The following is a 14,496-nucleotide window of genomic DNA, read 5'->3' as shown; positions in this document are numbered from 1 at the left end:
GATGGATCTTTGGTCTGACCCAGTGTGGCCATTCTTATGTTCTCAGAAATCAGACCCCAGGGTCCCCAGTCAAGCACCCAAAAAATGAAAAACACACAACTAGTGACCCATGAAAAGTTTGGTTTAAGTAACTTGCCTACCATCACACAGGAAATCTGTGGCTGAGGCTCAGACAGAATCCAGTTCTCCACGCATAACCATGAGACTGTTCTTACTCTTCCTACAATCCCCTGCCTCATTTACTACATACCTTCCAACTTCTGCAGCAAATGAAGCAGAGACCCTAGGGACAACAGCCTACTTCACTACACAACCTGATTAATGTCCAGAGCAGGTCCATCCTGTGTACTGAATGAGGCAGAGATCATGTAGCAAAATATATGATGATGTAATTAAATACTTTATCCTAATACTTATGGACAAAGGCACTGAATGAAGTTTGCACAGAGAACCTTAATTCTTACATTTCCTAATTTTTGAGGGCTTGATTTTGCAACCTTGGTGTTCTTTTAATGTAGTTTTTGTGTGTAATATTGATATAGTCTGACCCAGCTGCCTGGCCACTTCTCATTGACTGAGAAAACAGGCAAGGTCCATGCAGCACTTGAACTGGCTCTAGATCTTCAGGCTATTGTAGTTATAAATCAATATAATGACACTCATTAATTTGTATCTATATTATCTTCATTATTTATAATATCGGTTGCATATTATACACGTAACCACTACACTAAAACCATCTTATTTTAATCCTTTTAGAAATGTTTAGCGTTCAATCCCACCAAGAGGATATCTGCCTATGTTGCTCTGTCTCACCCTTATTTCCATGATCTGGAGAAATGCAAGGAGAATCTGGACTCTCTCATGTCAGCCAGCCAAAACTCCAATGAGGTGAATAAATCATAAGGCTCATTGAAGCTGAACCTACAAATGAACAGTGTAGCTGACAAAGGTCACTGTCCCTAGCTGTTCTACTGAAGATCATTATTTGGAGGTTTTACACGTCTGTCTGCTTCTTCAGGATGGTAATATGCTCCAAGGAAACCAACCTAGTTTACTTTCATCAAAGCAATGCAAGAGCCCGGGATTTCACCTGCTCCCTTTGCAGCTTTATATGTGTGTGTGTGTGTGTGTGTGTGTGTTTTTGTTTTGTTTTGTTTTGTTTTGTTTTGTTTTGTTTTGTTTTGTTTTGTTTTGTTTTGTTTTGTTTAACTACCTGGGAAAACTCCAGATGAAGAGAAGCTGCTGACCAGTTTTGCTGCCATTTTATTCTTCTCATATTGAATGCTGCCAGTGTTCCAGTCACTGCCAAAACATGATGCAATCTCTCTAGCTGCTGAAGCCTGATCTGGTATTTTTTAATTGTTATTTTGGGATTTCTTAAAGTGATAGTTAAAAGAATGGCATTGAAATATTGGATCTCTACAACCTGCAAATAGTTGATAAGTAAATGAAGGCATCTAGCTACTATTGGTAACATACAAGGAGGTGCTTCCGCAGTTGAAAACTTGGACAAATAATTTTATTATTTCATTACTGTCCATAAAAATGATGATAAACTGAATCAATTTTTAGTTTTTTTAATGTACAACTGAATTATTAACTAGATGAGTTTATGTGCATGTCACAAAAATAAGTTAAAGAAAACTTTAAGGGACTTACTCTTTAAAGACTCTACTCTCCAAAAATATTGCATTTGTTGTTTGAATCAGTCAATGAAGTCTAACTTTTTATTTCTTTCTCAAAACAATTGCAAGCATATGTTCCATGATCTAGTACAGAAGTTTATAATATGTAGATCAAAGAGGTAGATACAGCTGATGAAAATCAAAACAGGGTTTCCCGTTGTAACATATACTTATTAGCAACGAAAAAGTAACTTGGAAAAATGTTTCCTGTTTTAGAAGCAGAGAATTCTTTGATTATGGAGAAGAACTCTTATGCACATGTGCTATATTGGATGGAATATAGTGTGCTGCTTTACCTGTAACACACAACTTATACAACACAGTGCATGAACATTACTCATATTTCATTAACTAGCAGATATTTTTTTCTGTGCAGAAATGCATGAGCATCCCTCCTAACCCACTATGTGGGTATATTGGCACACCATATTTCTCACTGTGTTAGCAGTAATGTGCCATAATTGAAAGTAAATATAACTAAACAATTCACATAATTTTTTAGCAGTTATTTTAAATATTACATTACATTTTTATATTTAGTATTTTTACCTTAACTAAAATATATTTTCATTATTTTTAAAAGAAACTTTTATTTTTTTAGAACTGTGCGGAAAAAGTAAATATTTTAAATACATAAAGTAAAGGCTTTCCCTTAACCTAAACTTCAGTGCATTTGCCTGTATGTAACTCAAGGGAACATTTGGCACAGTGAGGTAACCCCTGCCCTAAAGGTACATTAGGCACTACTGCACTATAAATAATAATACACATAGCAGCTACCATTGCTTACACCTGTGATGCTTCTTCGTAAGCTATCCTGCTTCTCTTGCCTCTGCTTCATCTGTTCTAGCTACTGAGCCAGTATCACAGCATGCCTGGCAGTGCCAAGCTGAGCAATATATATTTTTCCAGCTATGGCATAGGAGCTTGTGGCTGTCTCCCTGGCAGGTTCCTCGGTTATGTGGCAGACTTCACCATTAGCTCTGAGCTGTTTAGCACTTAGGCAGCTGCTAAGATAGTGAGTGGTTTTATCTACCTTTTGTGAAGGCATTCCTTTTCTGTTACACACCTAACAATGAGACTTGGGGTAAATTACTTCCATGCTATGTAGGCCAGATTGTCAAAGGACCAGTTGCACATGCGCAGTGGCACCTGTCGGGTCTGTTCAAAGATCTATAGCATGAACAGACAGGCTGTAAATTAGGCTGGACAAGATTGCATCCAAGGCATGTGTGCACAGAGTCTGGACACTTGCACAGCACAAGACTTTCCCAAGGGGCTCAACGTGCCAGGCTGAAGGCCAGTGGGTAGCCAAAGCACCACTCAGCTGGTCTTGGCTCTGCCCTGTTCCCTCTCCCTCAGTGTCTAGGCCCAAGATAAATGAAGTATCACTCGGTGGGTCTTGGCTCTACCCCATTCCCCGTGGTCTTAGTTTCTGCAGCCCAGAGAGGGCTGAGGGTGCTGCTTGGCTGGTCTTGACATCCTTAGAAAAAGGTGGATCATAGTGCAATTAAATGAACCACAATTTCTATTAATAATTTTAAATAGTTATTTAAAACAGAAAAAAAAATCTAGGCCAACCTTGCAAAATTAACAAATGGGGAAAAGGCTACTGCACAATTTAGCAATTTTTAAAACATTCCACATTTTATCTAGCACCAAACTATTGTACGTACTTGTTCAGGGCACTTAGCTGGCATCACTCTCTAGCAGCTGCCTGAGAACTATCTCTTGGACACTGCAGCTCTGCAAGCGCTATAAAGGAAGGAAAACATTAGTTCTTTTTAAAATCATGCTAAAAAACTGATGTGCAGAGGTGCTAGCAATTACTCTGAAGGATACTGTGTGAGAACCAGAACAGAGTACAATACAGCTACTCCATGTTGCACTCCATCCTGTCCAAGCCTCATTCCCAAGTCCCCTCAGTGGAAAAAATACGCAGTGTACCCTTCTCCAGTGCTCCAAGGCTGTTTGCTATTCCCCATTTTCTCTACTGACTCTGTGTGTCCCTTGGATACTACTGCCATGTGTGTAGTGATATGCGGGGAAGTGGGAACTGGATTTCAAAAGGGAGGTGCCCACTGGTACAAATTCCCTTCTTCCCTGCCATCACCACAGCAGTGAAGAAAACTGTTCACATACACTGCAAATGGGGCCCTTGCATATAGCTCTACTCGGCCTTGACTTTGGCCTGAGTGAGTGCAGCAGACTTGGGTGAACACAGCTAAAAATTATTGAACAACAAAAATTAAATAAAAAAAAAAGGTAAAATAGTTCTTTATCTTCTGAGGCACCTCCAGCCAGGGTGTTCATTACAGTAGATGTTCAGATGTTCTGAGAAGTGGAAAGGCGCATCTCCCATCTACTGTCCAACATTATAGTCCTTTGATGTTGAGCAATGCTATAGTCCCACAGGATCCTGCATGATTCTGCAGGCCGAGCAGACCCAACAACTGAAGAAACCGCTAAGGTGAGGATAGTGTAGTTTCATGTGTACTTGCTTCTGTACTATGAAAGCATCTGCTTCCTCTGCTGATTCCTTACTGGCTCTGTGTGGCCCCCTGAGACCAATTTTCAGAAACTGAGCACCTGTTGGGCTGCACATATTTCACACTGACATACAGTAATAGGTCATTAGCATATGCCAATATTATATGAACATATTCTAATGGTTGTTGTGTATCTAAAGCACCCAGCACAAGATATGCCAAGCCAAAGGCAAATAGATGCAGCTGACTGGTTGTCCTTGTCGCCTTTCCTCTGCCTCTCACCACTCTCTCATCCTCTCTCCCACGAGACTCCCCCCCACCCCTTCCCTGCCTCTATTTTCAGCTCCCACACAACTCATCTTCCCTCACTGCTACTGCCAGTAGTTACCTCTTTTGGCCCAGCAGCCAAGAGAAGGATGATTAGATGGAACCTCCTCATCCACCGTCCAGTTTACACATGACTACACTATAACAATTACTAGCTTGTGGACACCTTTTTTCTCTTGCGTGCACCAATCAAAATTCTAAGCCCAGCTGTTTATCTTTCAGTACACATAGCTGATGCCCCCTTTGAAAATCCAAGCTTGTCTCCTTCTTGTGCCCCAAAATACACCAAAAAACCAAGATTTCTGCCTTCGCAGGGTTTTGAAAATTTGGTCCTACGTGCACAGAGTCCTTTCACGGGATCATAAATAGTGGATTCGTTGCTCCAGCATTTCCTATGTGCTGGACACTATCCATATCCTGGTCCTCAGGCTCAATTTACACTTAAGTTTTCTGTATGAATAAGCAGAAAATTTTATACCCTGTTACTTTGCACTGCTTATATACCAACTGTCTTGGAGAAGCATGTTTTATTGTACAAGGGCTAATTCTCTCAGCTGCTAGATACAGTGCCCATTTTAATATGTAGAATAAACAGCAACTATGCCATTCCAGTCATGTAGCCTGCAAACCGGGAGCACTTATCTGACTCACAGCTGAAAACAAATCAGATGAATCATAAACCACATGGTGTGGTTGAAAAGCCCACATAAATTAATTACGTTCCTAGTATAAGTTGAATTTGAATAACGAAATAGATGTTTCTTCTGAGAATTCTGTTCTCTAGAATCACTTTGCTAGTGTTTTTCTGATGCGATAGTTTCAGGAATAGATGGATTTTTGCTAGGCCTATGATGTGATTTAGACCATATATACTGTAAGTGTGAATCCTTCTCATTTCATACTTTTCTCCATGATTCAGAACTATTAGTAAATCTAGTAAAGCCCTTTGCCTAAATCCCACTGACAGAGTAGTTAGAATCAGGCTTAGGACCTGATCCTGTAGTCTTTATATAGGCAAAACTCCAGTCTTTCTTTTATAGCCTCCTTCTCTTGACTTCTCTGGGAGTTTTGCAGGTGTAATCAAGTCAGTAATTAGCCTTTAAGGACCTACATGTTCCAGTGTACTTATTTTCATAGGTTTTGCTTTAGTGCAGCCATGCCTTTCAGTAGACCAAGCAGCGAGACTGAAGAGCCTGTGTCAAATTCACTGAGGTTCTATGCGTCCTCCAGCACAGAACCCATGGGAACGTTCCTGGTGGCAGGAAGTCTACACAGGCAAGTTGCAAGGACACAAGACCCCAGTTACTTTCCCGTTGTCAAGTGGCCTGCAGCTAAGCAGCAACTTACTGGCTGGGGAAGGAACGTGATTAGGGCAGCCCCTAGGTATCCCCCACCAGCAAATGCCTGTTGACCTTCAGTCAAAATGAAAGCTGCTGGCAAAAACTCTGAGATACTGCTACCTGCCTTCTCCTGGATGAAGTTCTTCTGGGGTGCAGTGGGGCAGGCTGGCACAGGGAGGTATTGTTTGCACCTCGCTATACTCAGGGCTGCTGAGAGCGGGTTCGGGCCCTGGTGAAAAAATGTGTTCGGGCCCCCCCAGCAAGGCCGGACCAGCTAAACAGGGCCGACAAAGCTGGGGAAGCCGGGCCCCAGGCCGGGCTCTGGTAATTTGTACCAGCTTTCCCCTCCTCCCCTCATCGGCCCTGCCTATACCATTGGGAGGTAATTTGTTGCCTTATTATTTGAGGTGACAATGCTTGAATTGGTCACAAGCTGGGAATCTAGCATATTTATTTCATTGCTACAAAACCTTCAGAATATCCTTGTCAACATTAGCATCTCTGCTTGATGCTAACTTTCACTCTTGATCTTATATATGTAGAAGTTTGTCTTGAAATCAGTATATTAGAAAAAGAGTTCTACTAAACTTGGGGGGGGGGGGCTTGAAAATTATTTTTGTACATATATAGCAAATTTAAATTTTCTGTGCTGAAACATACTATTAATTTAACTATAAGCAAGCTATTAATTTTTTTCCCACTTGGATGCTTAAAATCAGAATACTAAAAACAAAACATATGGAGTGTTGCAGTCTTCCTTTGTTAAGTGAAATATTTTCAGAAACAGCGTCTCAAATGCTGGTGCAATTTTGTTTTTGCATGTGCATTTTGACACCCAGTTACTGTGCAAATTTAAATTTTAGGCATGCAAAATTATGTCCACAACTTTAATAGCCTAAATATCTAGATTTTTGTTTATGAGAGATTTTAGAGATAAGATGTTGCCTGGTTTTAGCTAAATTGAGAAATGGGATTATAGGATGTTTTTCGGACATTGCTGTTGGATTAAGAAAGGAGGAGTGTATTAATACATGAGCCTGCAGAGTTGATATGTTCAAAGGAAGTTTTATGGAGGAACTGAATCTAGATATAAATTAATTCTAAATAGGATTTTAACGCTGATTAAGTTGGGCCCTACCAAAATCACAGCTGTGAAAAATGCATCACAGACCTTGAAATCTGGTCTTTTGTGTACTTTTACCCTATTTATACAGATTTCACAGGGGAGACTAGCATTTCTCAAACTGGAGGTCCCAACCCAAAAGGAAGTTGTGGGGGGGTGTCACAAGGTTTTTGTAGGGGTCACAGTATTCCCACCTTTAGTTCTGTGCTGCCTTCAGGGTGGGACTTCCATAGAAACATCTTTTATTAGATGGTATTTATTATTCATCAGTTGTACCCTGTATCTGACATGCTGCTACTTCAGTATTCGGAACTATAGCACCTTAAAAGCTAGAGTGAATTGAGCCACCTCTGCATCGCTGTTGATCCAATGATGGATGGTCTGTTATTTTGCATCTGGATTTGTAAGTGTCCCTGATTTGCAGGAACATCACTGATTTGTACCACTGTTTTTCCTCATTAAGAACTGGTGATTAGTATAGTAAAATATGAAAGATTTTAAAGGGCTTTCTTTGGTCACACCATTTCTATTTGCAGCCACAGAATATTTATCGCCCCCCCCCCTTCAATGACTGATTTACTTTTATTAATGTTCATCTTTATTTCCATGTCAGAGAAATTTGTAAAATATATCCACATACTGTCACCAGCTATAGGGTCAAATCTGCAGTCCTTAGTCAAAAATCCCTCTAAAATAGAGCTGTTCCCTCCCCAAATAATTTCCACAGTCCACACCACAAATAGCCAGCAGCATTCTCTGTTCTACCGCAGCATCCAAGTCAGTTTTAACAGATGAAAGCATGCCATGCAGCTCCCTCCTGTCCTGTATGTTTTGCTATCAATCTTACCCCATTCATACAGCTTTCTGTGGGAGGAGAGCCTCGCCTCTATGGAAGAGCAAAGCTTCAATATCAAATGTGCATTTTAAAGGACACATTTCATTCAGTGCCAAAAGAGGCCGCCTCCATCTGTTCAGTGTGCATCAAAAACAGTCAGTTTCACACCCTGACATTTACTCTGGTGGATGCTCCCAATCCCAATTATACCACAGGTGCTCCAGTAAACCATCGTTACCTTCACCTCTCTTGATGCTTGTGTTCATATGATACATAAGCAAAGAGTGGAAGATTATAGGTCTGAATATGCTGGAATGAACAAAATGTATTTAATTGACCAAAACAAGTACCTATTGATTCAGCGGATCACTCATGAAACATAGCAGGCCAGATCTTTGGCCCTTTCAAAGGCTCCTTTGCACTGCTTTTAGATGCATTAATGCAGTAAATGATGATGTCCCTATTGTAGAGGAATCCTCAATAGCTGTAGGGCTGGCTATGCCAGCCTTACACCACTCTCCTTTCTGGAGCAGATTGGGGATGAAGAGAGGGTGATTCTGGCCAGCAAAGTGGCTTCTTGAGCATTGCTGTCCCACCAATAGAAGTTAGAGAAGTTAGAGCAGTCTTATGAGCAAGAGCGATCCACGGTGAATGAGAAATCTGGGTCCAGGGAAAAAACACAAAATAACCAGCTCTGGAGAATGATATTAAAATACAGATCCCCAGGTCAGTGGTTCTCAACCTTTTTCTAGCTGAGACTCAAAATCCATACATGGTTTCTTGCAATGCCCCAGAGTCCTACAACCCTTTGCAATTACACAGCAAAAAGCATGTCTGAGTTTGGGTGCTGGCAAGGGGTTTCTGAGATTTGAGGTAAGGCAGACGCATCAGGAGGAAAGCTCATGGCATGAGTTGTCTTTTGCTTTCCCTTCCCAGTCTCCTAGTAAACCAATGATTTTGGTGTTTTTTTAGCTGGTAGGGTATGACATCCTCTCACCATTGCTCTCTTCTGCTTTGCATGCCAACAGGTGAGAAGTGCTGCTCTAGATTACTAGTTCAGAACCAGATTAAGTCAGCAGTGACTAAAAACTGTTCCCATCTGATGGTAGTTTTATGGCCAATGTGAAATGTGTTGGAGGTCTCAGCCCAGAGTTTAGCAGACAGGTGTCTGTTTCACCAATATCACCATTACAACTGGCACTACTTAACACCCTGGATGTCATACTCAACCATGGTCAAAGACTAGATGCAGGCTCTAGAGACCAATCTACCCTCCCACTGGGAGGTGACCCCTTTAGAGCAATGATTGGGGGTGAGTGAAGAAATTTGCATCATTGCTTCACTTGTAAGAAGGCTTGTGAGCCTGATCCACTTGGAACAGAACCTAAAAGAGAACATCAGTCTCCAGGGTTGTAAATCAGGCACTTTTCACAAGTATTACATTCACTTCTTTTTTAAATAAAGAAATATGGAAACTATGCTTAAAGTTAAGATATGAAGCTGCCATTTATTTTTCCCTTAACAGAGACGGTATCACTTTGGCACTTAAATCAAGCTGAGGTACACACTGATTATTTCCTTTCCAGACTCTGATCTCTTTATAAGTTTCTTTCAGATTAGTTTTTGTTCCAGTTCATGTAAATGTTCTGTTTCTGACTTTGGGTCTGCGTGGGTTTGTATTTTTATGCAATACTTACATTACTTTGAACAGCTTTAAAAGCAGAATGTCTTTTGAATGTGCTAATAAATGAAAAATTATACCTTCCAAAATGATGTCTTATAAGTTGAAGTGTATACTGTGGGAATGTTGTTGATATTATTATAGCTCCTTAAAGCATCACAATATGCGTTACCTTGTGTGTCTTTTAAAGTCTATACAATAGTGTAAATCTGTATTTCCTCACTAGCTCTATAGTCTTCAGTCTGAGGATTCGATCCTTTAAATACTTACAAACGTGAATAACTTCATTCACTTCAGCAGTCCCATTGAATGGGACTGCTCTAATGCGTAAAGGTACTCATATAAGTGTTGGAGGATCAAGACTTTAGTTAATAACTGATGGTAATAGTGAGGACACATGGTTAGTAACAGCACCCAGACACCAGCAAATGGGGTCTGTGTTAATGTGGATACATTTATATCCAAGTTACTCAACATTAACATAAATTATTGCTATTATAATTCATGTATATTATTTGTAACTGAAATACACTAGTCCTGTGAAAGTGTAGTTGCCAGGGAAAGCATTGGGTCTTGCTGTTTCATAGATTATTTGAATTTAGCATTCATTTTAGTTATTGAGGTAAATCTAGTTTCATAGAGAGGCAAAATGATAGATGAATTGTAATGATCCTGAATAAGCTGCATACTGTACATTTCAATTTTGAAACTAGAAACTAAGTTTGTTCAGATGTAGTATTTTTAAGTGCCTAGAGGGTTTTTTGTTTGTTTGAGTTAATATGTAAAGGAACAAACATAAATTACTTTGAAATTTTATTGTAGAGCTAAATGTACATATAGCATAATGTGGGAGGAAATCATCTGAAAGATTAAAATTAGAAATCATTTCACATAGCTGCCGTTTTGGCTTTATTTTGTTTGCAGTAGTCATAGTAGATACCAGTCAATAACAGATACTTATATCAGTGCCTGAGTTTGCCTGGCTTCTCGTGGTTAAAATAAGTTTGTGCAGTGATTAAAATTGCTCTTGTAGATTTGTGTGTGTTTCTGGAAAAAGGCAAAACTACATAAGGTTGTTGAAATAAAGAGAAATATGAAAATAGCAGGCTTAGAGACTGCTGTGGAAATACAACTACATGAAATAGGGCTTAGGTTTCAAAGTATTTTATATCAATGGGCCTAATTCACTCCTTTACACTGACTATAGTTAAATTATACAAGAGATGAATTTGGCCCATTAAGTCTATCAATTTCAATGTCAGGCATCTCAGGTTTATATACAGATAATATAGTTTAGTAAGTAAGCAAAAATAGATTATACTTATGGTAGTGTGTGACCAGATATAATTAGCCCTAATAACATGTTAGTTCTCAAATTTCTTATGGGTTATTTTTTGTTACAAAGAATGAAAAGCAAGTGTCTTAGTGAAATAGGGATATGTGGAGATAAGCACAATGTTGGTACAAAAGGTACCAAAATTAGAAATTTAGGCCTCAGAATAACTGGGATGACTCGTGTGTAAAGTTAAGCATGTGTGTATATGACTGTAATAAGGTATTGGTTCTGAAATCTCCAAGATACGTGACATTTTCAAAAGGTCTTGTTAAAAATGTTGTTTTGGGTGTTGTTATGTGGATTATTTTGAAAAGTGGGCCAGATTCTGAATGCAGTTGCACTGATAAAAATCCAGAGTAACTCCACTGGTTTCAGTGGAGTCAAAAACATCAAAAGTAGTTCCAAGTTATTTTTACATCCTTTGAGCCACATCCTCAATTGGTATAAATCAGCAGAGTTCCATTGACTTCTCTGGTGCTATTCCAAATTATACCAGGTGAGAAGCTGGCCCCTTGTATTCTAGATCAAGTCATTTAATGTAACATTCAGTATGACTTTATTTACAAGATGAAAAGTTACCTAAGGTGCAAACTGTACTACATAGATTATCATTTATATCTATTCACAGGACATGATTTCACTGTATCACTTCATACTTGAAATTCAGTCTGTTATTTTAATATCAGGGTACAAACATGAAAGGTGCGTGTATTACTGTTTCTTTTAAAGAATTATTTTTATTCAATGTGCCTAAAAATTCCTAATAAATGCTCTGTATGTGCTCCTCATTCAGCATAAAATATGTGAAATGGTGCCTATATCATCTACAAATGTACAGAAAATGTACTAGTGATTTATCTAATTGTCACTTACATGTATTGATTTTTTTAGTTAAATATGCATTACACCGAAGGGCTACAAAAAGAAAACTGTGGAATATAACACTTATTATGCCCTCACTGTGCCGGAAATCCTGCAGCCCCTTGTTTAGCTGCTAATAGCCCCATATGCAGTGGAAAAGCTCTGTATCTGCTGTGCAGGATGGCTGGAGAGTGGTGAAGCCACACATGGATTCTACAGCTCGCTCTCAGACAAAGCATTTTGCTCTAATTGTATGCTTGCTCCATGCCCAAAACTTCTCCCTATGAGGCTTTCGGTTTTAAGAATTCCCTGAGGTAGGGCTACTTTACACTGACTTAATTGAAGTTCCTTAAAAAATATTCCCTTTCAAGCATGCACCTTACCATATAACATTCTTTAGCTTTTACAAGTACAGGTTTATAAAACTGGTCAAATACAAAAAGTAATCACCTGTCGATGGACATATTAAATGCAAAACTAAATCAAGGAACATTGAGGGTTATAGATACTGTGTTATGTCAGAATTACAGTCCTTTGGAGTTGAATGTTTTGCTGCTGGCAGTGCTAGAAAAGCAAAGTTGTGTATTTATTGTCAGATGCTGAAGGTTCAATATGAAAAAATCAATATAATAAAAATGTCACAGTGTCAAGTTCTTTTCAATTGTGCACAAACTATTTCAAAGTAAAAAGGAAAAAATGGTTTGTATATTTAAAACTGCTTTCTCAGCGTTTACTTCACTTTCGTAGCTATATTTTTCTTTTATATAAAAATGTAAAATGAATACAAATGCAGTAAGAAATGTATATTAAATACGGACATTTCGCAACATTGATTTCTAGCTTTTGTGTCTTGCAGATACTTTTCCTAGGCAGCACATACACAATATAAAGTGAACATATGTATACACACATTATATGTGTGCACGTATATATGAACAGTAACTTACACAAACTCTTCCTATCAACTACTGATTACATTAGTCTCATTCCGTCACTAATGTACTGCTTTATTCCTTACTTAGCATGAATGCATACGAATATTTTCATAATTTGGCTGCTATGACTCTCAATCCTTCTTTAAAAGATTTTTTTCAATGTTTTATGGCTCAATCCTGCAACCCTTGCTAACATAAGTAATTATCTTCCTAAAGATCTCACAACCCGTACACATATAGTCCTGTTGAAATCAGTGGGACAATTCACCAGAGGAAGGAATGGTCACATGAGGGTTACAGAACAAAACACAGGCTATTCATGATGTAAATCAAACTTGCATCATTTATCGACTTGCTTCTATGCATTTAAACTAAGTTAAATATACAGAGTTCTTTTGGAGAAACTAGTACAGCATTTTTTGCTGGGGGTCCAGTGAGTCTAAATAAGCAAACAATATCTTTAAAGTCATAAAGGTTTATAAACTAGGGTGAAAATCACCTTCCCCTGCTCAAAGTCCAAGTAATAGTGGAGGGATGGAGGAGAATGGAATTCACACAAATTCCTACTATCTAATGCTGCAAATGCCTTGCCTTCAAATAGATAGATAGATAGATATAGGCTGTCAAGCGATTAAAAAAATTAATCGCAATTAAAAAACTGAGTCACAATTAATCGTTCTGTTAATAATAGACTATATATTTATTTAAATATCTTTGGATGTTTTCTACATTTTAAAATATTGATTTCAATTACAAAACAGAACACAGTGTACAGTGCTCACTTCATATTTATTTTTATTACAAATATTTGTGCTGTAAAAATCAAAAGAAATAGTATTTTTCAATTCGTCTCACACAAGTACTGTAATGCAATCTCTTTATCATGAAAGTTGAACTTACAAAAATAAAACAATGTAAAACTTTAGAGCCTGCAAGTCCATTCAGTCCTACTTCTTGTTCAGCCAGTCACTCAGACAAACAACAACAAAAAACAAATGATGCCTCTGACGAAGTGGGTATTCACCCATGAAAGCTCATGCTCCAAAACGTCTGTTAGTCTATAAGGTGCCACAGGACTCTTTGCTGCTTTTACAGATTCAGACTAACACGGCTACCTCTCTGATATCAGACAAACAAGTTTGTTTATATTTGCAGGAGATAATGCTGCCCACTTCTTGTTTACAATGTCACCTGAAAGTGAGAACAGGCATTGTAGCCAGCATCGCAAGATATTTACATACCAGATGCACTAAAGATTCATATGTCCTTTCATCTTCAACCACCATTCCAGAGGATGTGTCCATACTCATGACAGGTTCTGCTCAATAACGATCCAAAGTAGTGCATACCGACGCTTGTTCACTTTCATCATCTGAGTCAGATGCCACCAGCAGAAGGTTGATTTTCGGTTGTTCGGGTTCTGTAGTTTCCACATCTGAGTGTTGCTCTTTTAAGACTTCTGAAAGCACCTTTTAAGACTTCCAAACCTAATCCCTCTCAGATTTTGGAAGGCACTTCAAATTCTTAAACCTTGGGTCAAGTGCTGTAGCTGTCTTTAGAAATCTCACACTGATATCTTCTTTGCGTTTTGTCAAATCTGCAGTGAAAGTGTTCTTAAAACAAAGAACTTGTGCCGTGTCATCACCCGAAACTGCTATAGTATGAAATACATGGCAGAATGCAGATAAAACGGAGAAAGAGACATACTATTCTCCCCTAAGGTGTTTGGTCAAAATTTAATTAGCACATTATTTTTAATGAGCGTCATCAGCATGGAAACATGTTTTCTGGAACAGTGGCCAAAGCATGAAGGGGCATACGAATGTTAAGCATATATGGCACGTAAATACTTTGCAATGCCAGCTACAAAAGTGCCATGCG

The 14,496-nt window shown here is 38.7% G+C and overlaps 1 protein-coding gene across 1 annotated transcript in view; it reads left to right on the top strand.

Moving 5' to 3' along the window:
* CDK6 (cyclin dependent kinase 6) overlaps nt 1–1,129 on the top strand; it is a 183,657-nt gene extending 182,528 nt beyond the window's left edge. Inside the window, exon 8 of the mRNA XM_030550563.1 lies at nt 760–1,129. Coding sequence (XP_030406423.1) covers nt 760–906 — 147 coding nt within the window. The 3' untranslated portion in view covers nt 907–1,129. The remainder of the gene's footprint in view (nt 1–759) is intronic.
* Nucleotides 1,130–14,496: the final 13,367 nt, after the last annotated feature.

Source organism: Gopherus evgoodei, chromosome 2 (genome assembly GCF_007399415.2).
Source record: "Gopherus evgoodei ecotype Sinaloan lineage chromosome 2, rGopEvg1_v1.p, whole genome shotgun sequence".
Lineage (NCBI taxonomy): Eukaryota > Metazoa > Chordata > Testudines > Testudinidae > Gopherus > Gopherus evgoodei.
Note: the sequence above shows the minus strand (reverse complement) of the source record. Positions and strands in the feature narration are given on the sequence as shown.